General features: G+C 39.4%; 2 protein-coding genes across 5 annotated transcripts in view; one reads left to right on the top strand and one right to left on the bottom strand.

Annotated features, from left to right (window-relative positions):
• The window catches only part of NR3C2 (nuclear receptor subfamily 3 group C member 2), a 210,429-nt gene extending 198,261 nt beyond the window's left edge, over nt 1–12,168 (top strand). For both annotated transcript variants that reach the window (XM_069855329.1, XM_069855328.1), the window contains one exon: nt 9,374–12,168. In XM_069855329.1, coding sequence (XP_069711430.1) covers nt 9,374–9,529 — 156 coding nt within the window. In that variant the 3' untranslated portion in view covers nt 9,530–12,168. The remainder of the gene's footprint in view (nt 1–9,373) is intronic.
• Nucleotides 12,169–17,623: 5,455 nt separating this feature from the next.
• The window catches only part of ARHGAP10 (Rho GTPase activating protein 10), a 150,336-nt gene continuing 148,951 nt past the window's right edge, over nt 17,624–19,008 (bottom strand). For all 3 annotated transcript variants that reach the window (XM_069855330.1, XM_069855332.1, XM_069855331.1), the window contains exon 23: nt 17,624–18,426. In XM_069855330.1, coding sequence (XP_069711431.1) covers nt 18,338–18,426 — 89 coding nt within the window. In that variant the 3' untranslated portion in view covers nt 17,624–18,337. The remainder of the gene's footprint in view (nt 18,427–19,008) is intronic.

Raw genomic sequence — 19,008 nt, 5'->3', positions numbered from 1 at the left:
GGGTGGGCAGGGAAGTATTTTTGCTGCTTGAAGAACCTGCAGCCCTTGCTTTCAGAGCCTGCATATAAGTGTACTTCTTTGTACTCAACTTAAATTTTGATTTTTTAGAGATTGTATCGTACAGTGCACTTCAGGTCAGTTCTGTATAAGAGCCTGAGGTCTGTTTACAGACTGTACATATGGAATTATTTTTCAAATATTGTTCTGTTGTTCATTAAAACATTGCAAATCTTGGTGGGAGGCAGGGAGAGTATTATTAGTACTGCAGTAATAGCTCATTCTTCAGAGATCAGGTTTCACTTGCTCTGTGCCAGCAAAGGAAGTTGTAGTGTTTTAGTGGAAAGAAAGAGGAGGATGGGTGATAAAATCATTTGCAAGATATTCACATCTGAACCTCAGGGCAGCATAACAAACCCCTGCATTTATGGAGTCTTCTAATCCCCTTCAGAATAGGCAATGCCTATGATTTGTTTGTGTGGTTAAGGTGACTGGATGACAGACGCTTACCAAGAATGCTACCGTGTCCTACAGACATTTTCCAAAACACAGCATTATCCATAGGGAGCTGAACTAACCAGAGCAAGCAGTCTGCTCTTGCCTTTTATTTAATTTTTAATTAAGCTATTTTTACATTACTTTTGTTTCAATAGAGCACTTTCTTACAAAGGACTTTTTAAAGAAAGTCCCATTGTCAGCATTCTCTGTTAAAAAGGCCAGTTGTCTGCACAACACTGCTTCCTTTCAGAGACGATTTTGGAGACTTGTTCAACAAAGGCACTTGTTTATTTTTTTCTCTTTGAAACTAATTTTTTGCTTTTTTGTTTTTGAAAACCATCAGAATAAATTCACAGTGATGATAATATTAATGAGCAGTGCGAATTGCTTTTCTCCCTCTACTGCCTATTAGTGCAGAATTTCTCCATTCTATAAATGTAAATGAAAATTTTCTGCTCAATTCCTTAGTATAGGAGGAACATTTTTTTTTCAGCTGACATCTGTGTATTTTTAACTTACTCCATTATAATTTTAGAGGATCAGAATATATTTGGTGCTGAACAATCTAACTAGAGGTGAAGCCCCATGTTTACATGCTGCTGTAGCCACAGCGTTGGCATTTGCAGCACAAGCCCGAAGGGACTGGTGCAGAATTCATGCTTATTCAGCCATACTGCCGCCTCTGGCTTTTCCATCACAGCAAAGCGGCATCTCATGATTTGTGGAGTTTACTTTACCTGAATGTAACAATAAATGATAAAAAAAAACTCTACTCCTTTGCACCTTTACACTTGCTTTCATCGACCTCATTTTTAAGTAGTCTTTCTGAGGTCTATGTGAAATAAAGCACATGAGAATATCAAATTACAGTCTGCTTGACTTATATAATATATGGAAGAAAAAAAACCAAACAGGATGGTTTTACTTTGCTCGGTGTACTAAATCATTCATCCACACAGTGAACATATGTGCAGGTAGAAAAGTGCAGAGGTGAGGAAAAAAAGAAATTTTCAAGAAGGCCAGGTAGGCATCTGAGTATTTGAGGAAATCAGCAACTCTACTTAATGAACCATAAAGCCTCAAAGCACCAAAAGTGCAACTGAAAAACCCATCAAAACCCATCCTGAGCAGACAAGATAAACACAGTTTCGTGCACTTTCTTGCGCACACCTGCACTTGGCCTTAGTAGCGTGCCTGCAGGCTGCTGTGTTGTTTGCATCACTGCTGCTGCGCACCAGAATGCTCTTTATTTGCATGATGCTGTATGGAAGCAGTGGTTGCTGATGCAACAGGCGCCGGCTGACAGCATCGGTCTGTTTACACAGCGCGCAGCCTTCCTCTCCCTCCGCACGAGATGACAGAGAAGAGTACGTTTCTATCAGTTACTTGCTGTTTTTATCATTTACTTGCTGTTGTGCTACGGCTCAGCCTTGCTTGTGTGGATGGATCCCAGTCTGAATCTAGATCTCAGTCTAGGAGCATTGAGGGCAGCAATGAAATCCGTGTGTTTCCTTCTTGTAGAGATTGACTGTATTTCTACTGTTGTGGCTGGGCCTGTGTGCATCGTTTTACGAACCAGCACTGTGTGTCGAGAAGCTTAGTGTAGCAAGGACAACTGACCAGTCTGCTTGGTTTCAGTCTCATGCCTGTGAGTGTCCATGGGTGTTCCAGGGAAAGATGCATATGCAGCGCTTGTGCGTAGGTGAACTCCATTATGTGATTAGACAAACAGCATGCAGGAACATTAGAAACAGATGTACTACACATGGTATCAAAAACTTCATTTGGATCCTCTTCAGCATCTCCTGTTGGCTTTGGCAGGAAGGCTTGTATGTTGCATGGCAAACCTCATTTCGTATAGAGAGCGTAGTATATGGTTAGGCGGTTTGCAGAACAAAAGCTGAATTTGGTTTCAATCTGGCTGATACTAAACAGACCTACAGTTAAGAGGGCTTTTGTTTCAATGCCATGACATTAAACCCTAATGTGAACCTTCCCCTTGGCTTGGCAAGGCAGAGCACTGTCATTTGCTTGTTGATATTTTCTGCCAAACAAAAATAAATTCTTTAAGGCTCATGCTGTTGAATAATTAATATTTTATGGTTCCTGAAGGGAATACTTTATAGCTGAGGTGGATCTTTCCATAGGCTGAGAGCGCCAGGATTATACTCACTGAAAAAGCTGACAGTGGGAAGAAGGGCACGGACCCTCAAGGGGCAGGTTTGCAAGGCATGTTGCACTGGATAAAAATGTGCCTCTGCAGGTGTTTAATCCCTCAAATATGAAGCTGCAGATGAGCTATTTGGAGTATTGTTTTAGTCCCAGTGCCTGAATTCCCAGAGTAGGCATTTTCTCAGTTTCCTCAAGAGGCTAGAATCCAGTTCATGCTCCCATTGTGGCCTCTACAAAGGCACCAGCAATGTAGGAGTGTGCATGGGATTGTGTTGCAGCAGCTAATATGCATCTGTCAAGTGAAGAATTCGTTCCTGGCTCCTTAATGTAAAGAGGGGCTACCCTGGGGGTTGTCTTGCTCAGTTTGTGATGGCTGAATCTCTTCTCCTCATGTTCATAGGTGGTTTTCTGGAGAAGGGCAGAACCTTGCTAATATTGACAGAAAAGAAAGGGAGACTTGGCTGAAAGTTTACCCTGGCCAAGGACTGAGGATGCTTCACTGGTGTACGATAGTGTGGGTTTGCATGCGTCCTTCAGGCGTACAAAATGAGTTCAACTTGAGTTCCTCTGTGTCATGTCCACATGTCAAGTACTGTGATTTCAGTGCCCACGTTTATGAAGAAAACCTGAAGAAATTAGCACAGATAGTAAATCAGATGAAAGCACCTGTTCAGGCACATCTAGATTACTTGTTTTCATAGGCAGCTAGGAATTACCCACTATGGCATCAGAGGACATCTGAGAATGAGTCCATGAGCCACCCCAGGGGGAATAATTTACTTACTGAGCCCTCAGAGTAATAACTAATTTACATCATGGGCTTTTCATAGGACTGGGAGCAAAAGGGGAATATAGTAGTAATGGAATAATCGAGTTATGAAGCAGAAGCTTTGCATCCACTGCATGAAGGGGAAAAAGCAGGTTTGCAATAGACCCAGACTCACCCAGGGCTCTTTGCTGCCTGGGAGAAAGGATGTTGGTTGGCCTCAGCTGCTGCTTCTTTCCTTAGCAGCTGGCTCCTGACTCCTGTACAGCTGGAAACAAAAAGGTTTTTAAAGTAAGAGGCAAAACACTGCTGCTCAGATGATGGGCAGCAGACTGTCCTTTCAGGGAGCCGGGCTCAGTGCAGGTGGTCACCAAGGCTGCAGAGTTACATAATGTAGAGCTGCAAGATTGCCTCCTCTATGCACACACCTGGTCTGTGCTGTGTAGGCAATGGGCAGAGACCCATTCTTGAAAGGGACAGAGAAAAATTTTGGAGCATCATTTTTATACGAGAACAGTTTCTGACAGTAATAGCTGTCGCTAATAATAGGAAGAAATTACTCAGCATTGTGTTGGTACCCTACTGCTGTCTTAATTGCTGTATCAGTAGGCTTAATCACAAAGATGCTCCTGATAGAGAAGTTACTGTGGGCTTTCATACCACACTCAGAGATTGTGAGAGATTTTGAAGTCAGAAAATGAACTGAGCACAAAAACGTGCACCCTTGCAAATCAGACAGTTCTTGCTGTTTCTGGAAATACAAGGGCATGGTGAGATTGCCAAACGAAAATCAATTCCTTTTGCTGTAAAAATTCTGCAAGTGCTTAAAGGTCACTGTAACTGTATTAACTTCAGGGACTTCATTAAAGGACTCATTTTTTTAATTATAAAGAACAGTATGGGTGAAAAAGTCCATTTTAAGGAAAACTCACCCTAATAATGGAAAATGATGTTTGATTAATGCTCCTATTTCTCAGAGGTGCTTAATACAGCATACAAATGTGAAGATTGATTAAGTAAAATTCTCAAAATTACTAAGACTGCAGTAGTCTTGAAAATGTTTAAACACAGCACACTGTCTGTAGGGTAGTGATGAGAGAAAGCTTCATAATTAGTAACTGAAGTGGAGAAGGGTTATAGCTTACAGCTGATCCGCTTGCTGGCAGAAGAGGTGTTGTGTCTTACAGCAGTCTGGGTGACATGGATGTGATAATTCTGATCTGTGTGTCTGCAACCCAGCTCATATTAATTTATTTATTAGTGGAATTTTCCCACCTGGAGAGGTTGCAATCTTCTTGCTGAGAGATAACCCAGGACCCAGCTGGGAGAAGCCTGGCACTGCCTACCAGGTGGTACCCAAGCTCCCGTCCCCCAGGACTGGCCAAATTCCCTCACGTGCAGAGGGAGGCTTGCAGAGCCATCAGAGGTCCTGAGCCACACTGCATTACCAGCTGCAGAAAAGAATTGAACAACTACCTACTAAAGCAGCAAGAATGATGTCCTGGTTGCATCCTGAGGAAATGGGAATTATTTTAGTTTTGGTGTTAACAGCGCTGTGTGTGCTCTACTGAGCTGTAAATCTTCAAAAGTGTGCTTCAGTCACTGAAATAAATGGGAGATTGTAAAAGTAATTTTCTAGTCACTGTTGCACTGCTTGTGAAAACACTGGTGCTTTCATTCACGCTGCTTAATTGCAGTTGCCTTTCACGCTGCTGTACTGGAGGAGGTGTCAGTGTTTCCAATATAATCTACCAGAATCAGAGGGTAAAAGTGGTCAGGTAAAATGTGGTCAAGTAGTTCTTAGAGCATAGGGAATTTACAAGCCTTTGAAGAACAATCACAAGTATATTTGATCTAGAAAATTCATAAGCAAAATTTAGAGGTGCTGGATAGCTTGCACTATGTCACTTGTAACCTATGGTGCATCAGTCACTGTAACTGCAATGACAGAGCTTGTGTGTTACAAGAGAAGGGCAACTTTTTCATTTCCTTACTGAAGAGAGAACTCTCTTAAAGCAGAAGACTAGCTAAATTATTTACCTGTTATAAATCAAACCTACATCAAAAGAAAGTTGCTTCGGATCCAGAGGCAGGTACTCAAATTTCAAAATTAACATTGCCTGCCAACCCTGAATTTTTCATCCCTTCAGTGCATCTTCATGCCAAAGCTCCTGGGCTGGTAGCAGGGAAGGTACCTTTGAAGATGTACAAGCACACACCGGCAGAAAAGAGCACTGCTCCTGGCTCAGTTCTTGGTCTTACAACCTTCTCTAGCTGACCCTATCACATCACTTACATGTTAGTGCCTCTGAGTCGGCCTTCGATTCTCTCACATTCATTTCTCTTCTTTTTAAGTCAGTGCTAGAAATACTTCCCCAGCCCAAAAAGCCACACAGCTTTTAAGGTTGCAGTTAAAAAGATTGTGACTGCAGTCCTGTGTTCCTTGACATGCACAGGGTATACTTCCTGATACTTGATTATCACAGAATGGTCAGGATTGGAAGGGACCTTTGGTTCACCTAGAGCAGGTTGCACAGAACATGTCCAGGCGGGTTTTGAATATCTCCAGAGAAGCAGACTCCGCAACCTCCCTGGGCAGCCTGTTCCAGTGCTCATCACCCTCACAGTAAAGAAGTTTTTCCTCATGTCCAGGTGGGACTTCCTGTGTTCCAGTTTGTGCGCATTGCTCCTTGCTGGGGACTGTTGAGAAGAGTCTGGCCCCAAGAACATTGAAGTTGATAACTTCACTTAAGAAAGAGAGGCTAAATAGGTATGGAATATATACTATCAGAAAAAAAAAAATTCACAGAAAGAGTGATTGGACACTGGAACAGGCTGCCCAGGGAGGTGGTTGAGTCACCTTCCCTGGAGGTGTTTAAAAGACGGGTGGATGAGGTGCTGAGGGACATGGCTTAGTGATTGATGGGAACGGTTGGACTCGATGATCCTGTGGGTCTTTTCCAACCTAGTGATTCTGTGATTCTATCCTTAAGGCTCCAAACCCAAGCATTACATGACATGGGGTTCTAGGTATTTTCTTTTTTAAATAGTTGTGTAAATTTAACCTTTTTCCTCTGTGATGAGAGTCATAATGTGCTGTGTTATGATAGTATCCGTGATCACGTTCTGTTTTTCCAGTTAGCTGGACTGCTAACTCACTTATTGCATAGAATAGAAAACACACTCTTCATTAATGTTATTATTTCTCATTTCCCCTTTTGTCCACATATTCATTACACATGCATGTGTACTTGATACTACTAAAAGCTTGCCGAGAAGGCAGAATTGTTTCCACGTAGGCTTTTCTGTGATGCTTATCTCTCTCCATTCAGAGGTTTCACACGTGTGTGATGAGGCAAGAACTAGCTTGAGTTGCACGGAACGTGAGCCATCAGCACAGGGAGGACAGCTGGCAGTAGGACAGAGATGACCCCAACTCCCTCACTCGTGAGATGTGGGACTACTTGTGTTCAAGTTTAGGAAAAGCAATACATTCATTATGTATTATTATTAAGGTGTTATTATTATCATTATTAAGGTAGTGTTGGGATGCAAGGCTTAGTTTGCTGAGGTGCTGGTATTTGGTAACACAGGGAGGGAGGAGATAGTTACGATTATACCCAGAGACAGTTTCCTTCACTTTGGTTGGCTTGTATTATGTTTGGAATATTTTTGGTACATAGTCTATGCAGAAGCAACTTCTTCCTAATGGGTAAAGGAAACCTTTGAACTAGCAGCATCTTTCTTCCTATTGAAAACCAAATTATGCCTACGCTACTTATTTAGCATGTATCTGTTTAATTAGTTAGTATTGCCTTGTGACATGCCAGATCATTGGGAATGAACTAAGCAACAGCAGACTCGTGCAGTGCTCAGTAGCAGAAAGTCATGGGTTCAAGTGATTTCAGCACTTCTCTGTGTTGTTCATAAACTGCTTATGTTTGTAGGAATGGCTGTGAAAGTCCTGAAAATAAGTAATAATGTGGGGTGTTACAGGACAGTAGTCTGTTGCTGCCTGTATTCTTCTGCCTTCTAGAAGTCCCACTTTTCTTTACTCTAACGAACAGGGGCTTTCCTGCAGAGTGCAAGTCTGCATGTTAAGAATTGAAATGACAGACTTGTGCTTGCTAAACTACAAAAGCAGAAGTGGTTTAAGTCCTTCACAAGGATGTAAGGTACCAAAATTAAACTGTGCATAACTTTTCAATTTTTAAACAGCAGAGGACCTAGTTTTTCTTCAGTTGTACAACACAGTAATTTGGTAATCATCAGCTATAGAAATTAATACACTAACTGAAATCTAGACAGGCTTCACTTATGAGTGCTTCAGAAGCTCACTTGCAAGTCAGCCTCTTGACTGCCTTGCATTGTGTTTTTCTCAAAGACTGTAAAAGGGTACAGTGTACTGTAAGCTTTAGGAGATTCATTTAGATCACAGAAACCAAAAAAAGTCTAGTTTTGAAATAATATTCTCTTGCTACTAAAGGTCATGAACAAGTATTCCGTGATTATATCCGTGTACTATGTAAAACTAACCCAGCAAAAGCCTGCATGCAGGTAGGTTGAGCCATGAGATTGCTTTGCCTAGTTTTTATCATTAAAATATAAGTGATTCCCTGAGTAGTGATACTGGAAGAGGTCGTCTTGTCTTCATAGTTCTCTCAATCTAACGGTGTGTTGTTTTATAGCACAAAACAAGGTAAAAAAACCTAAAATGCTCAAAAGCCAAAATTAATGCCGGTTCCTGTACTGTGAATAACTTTCCCTTAACATGTAGACCAAAACAAAGCTCTGTAACTGACAAATGAGAACACCACGACTTGAGACAAGGTAGGAATCATCAGACTGAATTTATTGGTGCTAGGAAGACAGATGGTATTTTTTTCCACAACCCCAAATGCTCATGGTACCTTCATACTCTTCAGTACTTCAGTTCGTGTTCCCGTTACAGCTGGAGACCACCTTTTATTAGGATTGCAAAAGAGTTGTCAGTTGCCATTTGGGAGAACTGTGATACGGTTTCACCCATGAAAACCTTTGCTACCCCAAGGAAGACAAAGGAGCAAGTGCCATGGTGCAGTCTACGTAAGGGGCAGTTTGGTTCTTCTGCTGGGAAGTGGTTCCATGCTAACACATAAATTGGTTCTTGTGGTTTTACAGAACAAAGCTTCCTTCTCTGTTACTGAAAAGCTAATTAGAACTTTTTATCTTTAAAATTCTCAGCATTATCCTTAATCCATTGAGAGAAAGCAAAGCAAAAGCGTGCTGTTAGCCACTGCTACCAAAATAGAGAACATACTTAGGGTTCCTTAAATATTGCCTTTATAGTTTAATGAGGGATAAGCAGAAAAACAAGCTTTGTGTGTGAGTATTAAAAAATGCGCATATATATATATGCATATATTTTTATATATATATAAAAAAATAGAAATACAGATGAACAACTTCATATTTCTAAAACCTGAAATGCTACAGTGGGACACAGCAGTCATGCTGTTGAGCTAAAAACATCTGGCTGTAGGTTGCGGCCCCTGGAGAGTGCACTGAAGTTAACCAGATAACCAGCTTTAACAAACTGAAATTTAGAGATACAATAGTTCATGGCTGATCTTTTCCCTCTGGGCAGAAGGCTTTATTTTAATAGGCACTGAATACCTATAGTTTTCCTCGTGGCCAGTTGCCTGTTAGTGAAATGAAAAGTACAGTTAGGCTGAAAAATCAAATCTGTGTTAATCTTGGGTTTCCCTCACTGGAAGTTTTTTAACAGTTTAAGTAGCACTTTAAGATTTGAGTTCTTCTGTTGGATTTTTAGCCCCTGCAAATGGACCGCCAATCAGAGTAAGACATCATTTCTTGTTAATAAACCATTATCAATAAGCTGTTATTTGCATGCAAAATCCTGTGTTTTTTTCCTAAAAAGTGTTTCTTTCTGTATTTCAGCTTGTTAGTGACTTATTGGAATTCTGTTTCTACACCTTCCGAGAGTCTCAGGCACTGAAAGTAGAGTTTCCAGCCATGCTGGTGGAAATCATCAGTGACCAGCTACCAAAGGTGGAATCTGGGAATGCCAAGCCCCTGTACTTTCACAGGAAGTGATAGAAAAATGTCTTAAATGGAAGAACTTTGCCTTAAGTTTCCCTGTGTTATTCCACACCCATGAAGGACCCAAGGAACCATATTTTAAACATGCTATTTACAGTTGTTCAGCAGTCTCTGAATAGTCTAAGATCACATGAAGTGTTTGGGGAATGGAAAGCAGTTGACTCGGATGTGGCAAGACCTAGATGTTTGGAAATTACCCCGTAACCCTAAAATACTTAGAAAATGTTCCTGTTCCTCTGGATGAAAAGCCATATCTAGTCAATAACTCTTTGATTTTGATATTTTAACAGATGGAGTTTTAAATATGCCATGTAGTTTCTGGTATCGTTTGCTTGTTTTAAAAGGGTTCAAGAACTAATGAGAACTTTTTAAAGCTTACCCTTGGTTTGCACATAAAACGTAAAGTCAATATGGGGCATTAATATTCTTTTCTTGTAAAAAAAACAAAAACAAAAACTATATATATATACACACATATATACACACACACACAAACCCTAATGTGTAAAGTAATAACAGAACATTTGGTGTGGAATACTCTGTTATCCCCACCTGAGGCATTTGTTATCCCATGTTATCCCATCATAGATGATAATACACTGTGTTAAGTGTCCATTTACTATTTAATTAAAAAGGATAAGATGTGAAAACAAATGCCCTGGTATCAATTTATAGTATCTATTGTGCTGGCTTTACAAATAATTTTTTGCAGTCTTTTGCTGTACTGTACATTGCTGTATGTATAAATTGTGAAGGACCTGAAATATGGTGTAAGGAACTTTTGTAAATGAGACAAAAATCTTTAATGGTTAATAGGATGAATGGGAAAGTATTTTTGAAAGAACTCTATTTTGCTGGAGACTATTTAAGTACTATCTTTGTCTAAACAAACAAGGTAATTTTTTTGTAAAGTGAAATGTTCTGCATGCATAATGAACCGTTTACAGTGTATTTAAGAAAGGGAAAGCTGTGCCTTTTTTTAGCATCATATCTGATTTACCATCCTACAGTATCTGTTGTAAATAACCACATTTAACCTTTTCAGTTTTATTTAAGCCTTTCTATTTTCCTCTATACTTTTCTCCCTTTTGTCTCGCTTGCAAGCGTATGTGACTTGAGCACACGTTAGAAATCCTGCTTCGTATTTCTGTAGGAAACTACACGATGTTGTGTTTGCCACTTTACGAAGGTTTCATTTAACAAGACAAATCACAGTCTCTCCAAAGCTTTTGCCAGCTTAACGATGTAGTAAGTTCTTGCCCTCTCTTCCCTTTCTCTCTCAGGGGAACAGGGGTCAATAAGATGTTGAATGATTTGCTTTTTTTATTAAGGTTTCCCCGATCATTTATTTTTCCTTTGAATACTGAATACAAAAAACATCTTAAAAGGTCAGATTATTATTTCAGGTGAGGGAGGGTGATTTCAAGTTATGATGAAAGGAACATGCAGATCATTACAGTAAGTATATTGAACAGATTTATATTGGTGAGAGGGATGGAAAGGTACTGATAAGGGCAGATAAGCAGAGTAGAATTTTTAGTGATAAACTCAAACCGCCGTATGTAATTTTGTAAGCATTTTTGTAATAATCAGAATGCATCTGAGAAGACAAATGTTCACACTACAAGTTCAACACAGTTGGTCTGAATTTGTCTCAAAAAATGTTTTCTCTAGAATAAGACTGCAATGAAAAACTTTTTGAGGTGATTTTCGCTATTTCGCAATTTATAAGCAAATACAAAATTTTGGAATAGAATAGAGGACAGGTGAACTTTTCTGAGGCTCAACAGTTGCTACCGTAAGCTCATGTTTAACTAGAATAGTTTTTCAGAGGCCTAATCTATAGTGTTCTCTCTGGGTGCCATTGGTATTTTTGAGCTCTAGTTCATCCCTTGGCTGGTCAGAATGTAGCATTTCTTTTAAATGGTAGTAAAAAATTAAGAATTCTACACCCTTTCTGAGTTCAAATTTTGAGGTGTGCTTTGGTGCACTGAAGACAGTCAGTGCTGCTTGTCTTTTTAAATGACACCTGCCTTATGCAATGGGTAACCTGTAAAGACTGTATTCAGAGAGGTTTTTTAATATATAAATATATACATACATATATTATTTGCATTTTGGAAGTCTAATTCATAGGCAGATCTTTAAATACTGACCTGCACAGCAATATGAAAGCCAAACTTCCAATGTGAGATACACAGCATGCAGACTGGTTGTTTACAGTAAAGACACAGTCATACATCCATCTCTTCATTTACATTTTTTTTAAAAGTCTAAAATAGAAAATTTCAGAGCCAGGTTCTGGGTGAATACAGTCTGCAGCAGCTTTTTATATTAACAAAGTTACTGCCTCCTTTTCTGTCTCAGAGTAACTTTGCTTGATTAAAATAGCGAAGCCATATTCTACACTTCACTGTTAAATGCCTGTCCCAGTCCAAATTGTTGTCTGTTTGCTCCTATTTTTGTACCTTATTACTTTTAATCTTGGTTTGGTACAATTCATAATTCACAGAAACTTCATATAATTAAACACACTAAATTAGTTTTAAAAAGCAATTTATATCTTTATGCAAAAACGTATGTCTGTCTTTGCAAACAACTGTAAGCAGATTATAATAAATCCTTTACTTTAATCACCTGTTGTTTATGAAACCATTCATTATTATTTTTTGCTAGAGATCGTTGAAGTAATAGATACAATTGGATATAGATGTTGTAAGAGGCAGTATTCTCTTATCAAGGACACTTACGCAGAATAGCCATCACTTTTTTTATCTAAACCTGTGTACAGAAAAAACAAATAATACCAAACAACCCTAGTTTTTAGCTACTGAGGAGTTACATTCTTTTGAATTTGTTTAGAATGAAATAGGCATTTGTCTCCTGCAAAATACAAGGCAAACTGAAAACACCTTTTAGAAGTGGGCTTCTGTTCATTGAGCTAAATTATTTCGTTGTAAGAAGGAACGGGGATATACAGCAAGAGCATTGTATACACAGTGAAAAATGTAAAATAGTGTTCATGTACTGCAGTGGGTATTTCAGGAATACTACACATCATGCGACTGAACAGTTGCACAAAATAAAATAGAAAAGACTAAAGTTTGCAATATCAAAATCTTATTAAAAAATACTTTACAATCAATAATGCAAAAAGCTAATTCACAGGGTGGTGTTTTTCACTTACTTGTTTAAACATTTATGAAATTAAACAATTCTACAGTTAATGCACTTTTAATTGTTTATTAAAGATTTGACTTTTTTTAGAGCAATGTTTTCAGCTGGAGGTCAATGACTTGATAAGATAGACAGCAGTTCTGAGGCCAGGAAGCTCAGAGGAATGTTTTAAGAATTCTTGGAGTTTAAATAGATTCCTGGATGAGAAATAAAAGCAGCCAGCAGTATGGTGTAAACAGTAGAATCTATGCATAATGATGCATTTATAATTAGGGGTTTGCTTCTGTATGTTTAAAGCTTTTTAAATAAATAGAAAATATTGTTTGGTCTTTATGTTAATGTCTGCAAGTACCTATCTTTCTTTTTCTTTTTTTTTATATAAATTGTACAAATATACATGAATTAAACTGGTTTGATTGCAAGTATTTCTTGCATTTTAATGTCAGATAGGTGCTGGTGCAGTGATATCCTTAGAGACAAGCTTCTGCATATCTATTAAACACCACAAAGTAACTCACAATGTAACAGAACATCTTTCTTCATACGTCTAGAAATTTGGTTTGATCAAGCTCTGTTAATTTGGATGACACGGCACATGGGATGACTTCAGCTACTCACGCTGTAGAATAAGGAATGCCCAACTGTGAAGGATTTGTTCACTTAACCTGGATAACTGTGCTTGCCAAATGACGTACTGACACTGTTCCGTGCGTAAGCTACATCCCACTCAATGAAATGAACCAGCAACCTTCAATAGCCGGACAAACCTGGCTCCCAGTTTCAGTTAACCTAGAGCTGCTGTACCTATTGACCCCAAAGTCAGAATCTGGGAACAGGGATATTCACTATTATACACACAGGGTTTCCCCAGTGACCAAATCAAACTGCATTCTCAGTGACAGGTCTTTTCCAGTTATAATTTTAGTAAGATGGGGAAATAAAACTTTTCTTGCTGTCCTGGGTTGTTCTGTGCACTAGCTATCTCAAAAATTGACACAAAGTTCTGTGTGAGGTTAAGTGGTGCCAGGCCACTGTTTCATTCCATTTTGTTTTCTATAATAACAAGTTAGACAGATGTTTTATTGTCAAAAATCCTTGCACCTGCCTTCTGTTTGCTGAATTATCAGGAAGAAAGACTAGTAGAGGATCAGCAGTGTTAAGAAAAATTTCCCATCTGTTTACAAGCAGATGTATGTGTCATATGCTGGTCTAGAAATAAGAAAATGCTATTACTACTTAAAAACATAATGAAACTTATAATCTGACCTCAAGCTGGGACACTGCTTTCTTTCAGGCATCTACAGAGAATGGGAGTTTATGATAAGCACAATATTACTAAGACAGAAAGAAGTGGAAAAATGCCCTTCCATTTCAAAGGTTTTGTAAGTCAAAACAGGCCATGAGGTTTTCAAAAGCACACTTTTAAGTGTAGATAGCAACAGGATGATGTTTATTTGGTACTTACCTGTGGTTATTGCAAGCACAGACGAGGGCATGCTGTTAAACTTAACTTGTGTAGAAAATTATGTCCGAGTCATATTGAACTTGGTGAAAGGTGAAAGTCCAGCGAAGATTTTACAGCCTACATAATAAGGCCTCTGTCAGCAATGGATGGACTTTTTAAATTGCAAACCAGGTAAGAATTGTGAAATGGGTTGGGAAAAAGAGAACAAGGAACAGAGCACTGAGAAAGTCAAGTCTTTTCCATGATACAGTCACCGAGGCTCAGCCAGCAAAAAGCTGTGAGCAATGTAGGAAGAACACATTTTCACTACAGGGCAGGTGAATAATCAGCCAATGAGATTTTTCTTTCACTCCTGAGGAAAGACTGGACATCAGAAGGAAACCTGCTGTGAAGATCATCTGTGACAATGAGTAACAACATTAAGCAGCCTGACAACCCGAGGATTTTTAACCCAGCAAAGTGAAAATGTGGTCCCAACCAAGGCACTGAGCTGCACACTGTCCAGTGACTAACGCAGACTGGAAAACCCTACTGATCCCAGGTAGTCAGGAGTCTGAGCTTTTCCATTAATTAATCAGCAAACACAGATTTCACCTTAACCCCCAAGCTGAGGGATTCAATCTCTGGCCCCAGGATAATGGCAAAGAAACTAACATTTTGCATAAAAAGCACAGAATATTTTTTTTTCCTAGTTCACCCTCTGTAATTTCCAGTCCCCCTCATACATTAACTACCACAAGTCTCAGTTTCTGAACACTGGTAACTCCGTGCCCCTTCACATATTAACCAGCCTGAGGATTAAGCTGATCCTGCACCCACAGCTGAGACACAAGAGGGAACAGAGTCAGGACAGAACCACAAAGACCAACCGCTCCTGTTTCCAGACCAACAGAGAAGAGCCCTTTGACCGGCTTTCTCCACGCCATTTTTTTTTTCTCCACAACCTTTCCTCCTTCCAGTTTACAGCACATTACTCCGCTCTTCCCAAACCTATGAAGCCATGGAAAAGACGGACAAGAGGTGTGCCCTAAGGCCCAGCCTCAGGAAGGAAAACTATCTCAAAGGATGGGAAAGGGGTCTGACTTTCTTTGTATCATTTTTAAACTTTTAGCATCCTTTAACCTCTGTTGCAAGAGAGCGGCCAGAGTCAAGACCACACCCAATATGAGTTTAGAATCTTGCTCCGTTTATTACATGTCTTCCACCAATTTTTATACACCATGTTACAGTCTACGCGTAAGGTGCCTATTGGTCTGTGTCCACTATTCACGCACTAATTGGTTAGCAGTTACTACGCACTAGGTGCCCATTGGTAGCAGTTGCCAAGCATGCTCTGTTCTTGTTCCTGCCTTGCGGTTAGCTGTACTACTTACTACATTACCCACTTCGCCTTGCTACAAGCCCACTTCCTCTAAATGTCAAGGTTATTCCAAGACTGAGGCGCTGCCACAATATCAAGCCTTAAAGAGCCAGCGTCTTGATGCCCTTTCCTTCTTAACCAATCCTCTACAAACCTCTACTTCTAAACTGTCAGTACGAGGCTGTCCTTTGCAGCGCTGTTCAGCAGCAAGGATGAAGATGGGCCGTGATGCTATGTGCCTTGGCTACTCGGCTCTACAAGCCTGTACTCGGCCTTAGTACGACTGGGCTGATGGGGTGGGCAGCAGTTACCGCAACTAAAGTCCTAAGAGGCTGTAGTTAGCCTGAAAGCCAGATCTGATCTGGCTCAGCTCACACCACTGCCTTTAGAGAATGTCTAGGATGTGAGAAAGTTTGGGCTGGTGTTACCTTCTGCTCAGTGCATTATTTCACAATCGAAAACTTTTCTTCTTGTTTAGGTTCTGCGTGGCTCCAGAAGTAACAGGAGTCTCAAAAACATCTCACCTAAAGGTAAACAAGGTCACAGTACTGGACAGAAGAAACACTAAAAGTCTTTTATTCCTTCTCTATATATCTGCCTTTTTAAACCACCACAGTTAAAAGGGAAAAAAAGAAAAAACAACAAACCAAACCACAGAGCTAAAGCTGAGAAATACATTGAGAATTTTGGAAGACAGCAACCAGAACAAGATCAAACATGCACTGCACATGCAAAACAACAGCAGTGGAAGTGACTTATAAAGCTTGTAAGCCTCAAATCATCATAGCTTTACTATCTATCTGATGAGCCAGCATACCTTGTGCCATGCCTACTAGGCAAGCACCAAATATTTACATTCCCCCCTCTTCTTTCAATATTTTCTACCAGGTGTAAAAACTGAGTCTGGCCACACAAAATCCATCCTGCCTCCAGAATGACTCTTAAGGTCACAAAGGAGTCGATAAGAGCTGTGGGCCCAGGTGATGCAATACCCAGCCAGAACAGCACTTTGCTATGTGAACAAGCCTGAAGGAAACAAGTCTGTAAGGAAACCTGCGAGCTGTTGCTGGACATACTCATGCAACTACTTCCTTAATACTGAGTCCAGAAGCAAATGAAAGAACTTTATCTCCCTCACAGAAGTTGAAAACTCATCTTCAGCGCTTGTGTCAGCCGCTATGCCAAGACAGGAATTGCCTAAAAGCTGTACGGCAGAATTGCTGCTCAAATACCACAAGAATACACCAAATGAAACTCCTCCGAGCTATGAGGTTTAGTGCTGGAAAGCTGTACTGACTTGGCCCACCGTTGCTCCATCTGGAAATGATCTGTGCACACTCCAAATGGTCTGTGCAGTCTGGGCAAAGGAACAAAATAATGGTATGGAGTTAAATCTTAAGTGGGGGAAAGAGCCATCCCAACCTTAAGGCAGCATTAACCATTTACTAATCACATTAGTTAGAAAAACTTGCAAGCTAAGTATATCTGCAGCAAATGACTCAAAATCCATGGAGTCCCATTTAACAAGTAAGTGAGCCTGTTTTAGCATGTCAACCCTTCACATTTTCCTGCATCCTCTCCCACTGCCTCCCAGAGGGTCTTAACTTGAAGGAGAGAAAAAAGCAAAGATTAATGATAAAGTGCATGTGACTTTTTTTCAACCCCAAGGCACATATTTATATACCACAAGATTTCAGGAAGCTTTTTCTACAACCATGGATAACTCTCTTACTACTTAAATAGTTCTACAAATTATGAGGTAGATACTTAATATTCTGAAGTATCATTACGACCTTAAAATTGACAATTATAGGAGAGGATGAAAGGGAACCTCAATCAAGGAGGAGCTAGACAAACAGACAACAGATAAAATACAAGATGCCTCTAGGATGCACAAGGATCATGGCCAGAGACCATCTTTTCCTTTTGGTTTGAACTCACAAAGTTGCCTATTTTCCTATTTTATGTGAGGAAAGTTCCCCATCCGTTTTTTGAGCCTGCTTGAGGCTGACTGCATACAGCTGCCAATAACCAGCTGCCATAACTTACAGAACCACAGCAAAATATTCTCCAACATAGGAATGACTTAGGTCAAATAGCAAATAACTTTTTATTTCATTTACAGTGATATTTTTGAGTAGCAAAGGAACCATGACATATAGGAGCCTTTAATAAAAGTTCATGTGTCTTATCTTTATAAAATAAATCATACGCACAAGATAAACAAATGTGTTCTTTGAAGACATTTGAAAAATGTCATGTCTTGATACCTATTATTTTACTTACTGGTGTCTGTTCCGTACTGTCTATTCCACTCTGAAATATAATTTAATTGTCAGCATGATAGCTTTTTTCATCCAACAGTATTTTCCAAACCCAAAAACCATTCTGTTAAAAAATGCTGGTTATTGACGTGTAATCTTCAGGACACTAAGTTTTTAAAAATCTTCTTCAACTGATAGTTGAGTCACAGATCAACCAAGTATTTGACTTAAAATGCTAGTTATCTTGCAAACAAACATACCACTACCGCTCTTTACAATTGAAAAAAGCATTCTATTAAAAATTTCACCTATCCCTCCATCCCTCTTTCTTGTCCCCCCCACCCATTTCAACCCTTTAAAGTATCTTTTTTTTGTAATTCATATTTGGCAATGCTGAATGTCTTTATACAGATTAGAATCTTCAACTCATAGTCAGGCTCTTCGTTGATTAAAAGCAGTCACAAAAGAAGAGAGAAGTGACTATAACAAAAATCCATGGATACCATGTACACCTTCTTGGCGTTCAATACACAAAGCTATAAAAACTGAACATAATTTTGTGGAATAAGTCCTCTCTTGCCATTTAGCGTGCCCTCTAGCCATCCTGGTTCTCTGGAAAATTGCACTGCAAAAGAAAAGGAAAAAAATCACTGCATCTTTTCATGCTTGAATTATTACTTTTAGCTTTAGCTCTATGACACCCTGTGAAAGATCCAAAAAAACACTGAGACTTTTGCAATGACTAGTTTTTAATAATCTGGCTGGGAAAGATGAAGAGAATTATTAATTTAGCTTAAATACTTGCATAATATCAGTGCTTGGACAATCTTCTGCAAAATACACTTGATGAAACAGCTTATAGGTGCAGGAGACTTTATTAAGGAAACTATTAATGGAATTTAAGACAGGTTTATAGAATAGAAATTCTAGATGCCCTTGGGAGAAGTTAGAATTCATATCAAACAGTGGAAAAACAATTTCAGTGGTGGGGGTGATGCAAGACCAAAAACCTGTCTTGAGCAGAGGTGATGAATGTGGAAGCTCAGAGCCCCAGAAAAAGAAGGGCATAGGACCTTACACTGCATGAAAAGTAAGCACGCAAAGGATTATAAGGGAAATAAAAATAAGCCAGATCTCACTCCAAATATCATCTTTTCACAGAGTAGATCTGCTATTGGAAGAGACCAATGGACAAAATCTGAATCAT

This window comes from Phaenicophaeus curvirostris, chromosome 4 (genome assembly GCF_032191515.1).
Source record: "Phaenicophaeus curvirostris isolate KB17595 chromosome 4, BPBGC_Pcur_1.0, whole genome shotgun sequence".
Classification (NCBI taxonomy): domain Eukaryota; kingdom Metazoa; phylum Chordata; class Aves; order Cuculiformes; family Cuculidae; genus Phaenicophaeus; species Phaenicophaeus curvirostris.
Note: the sequence above shows the minus strand (reverse complement) of the source record. Positions and strands in the feature narration are given on the sequence as shown.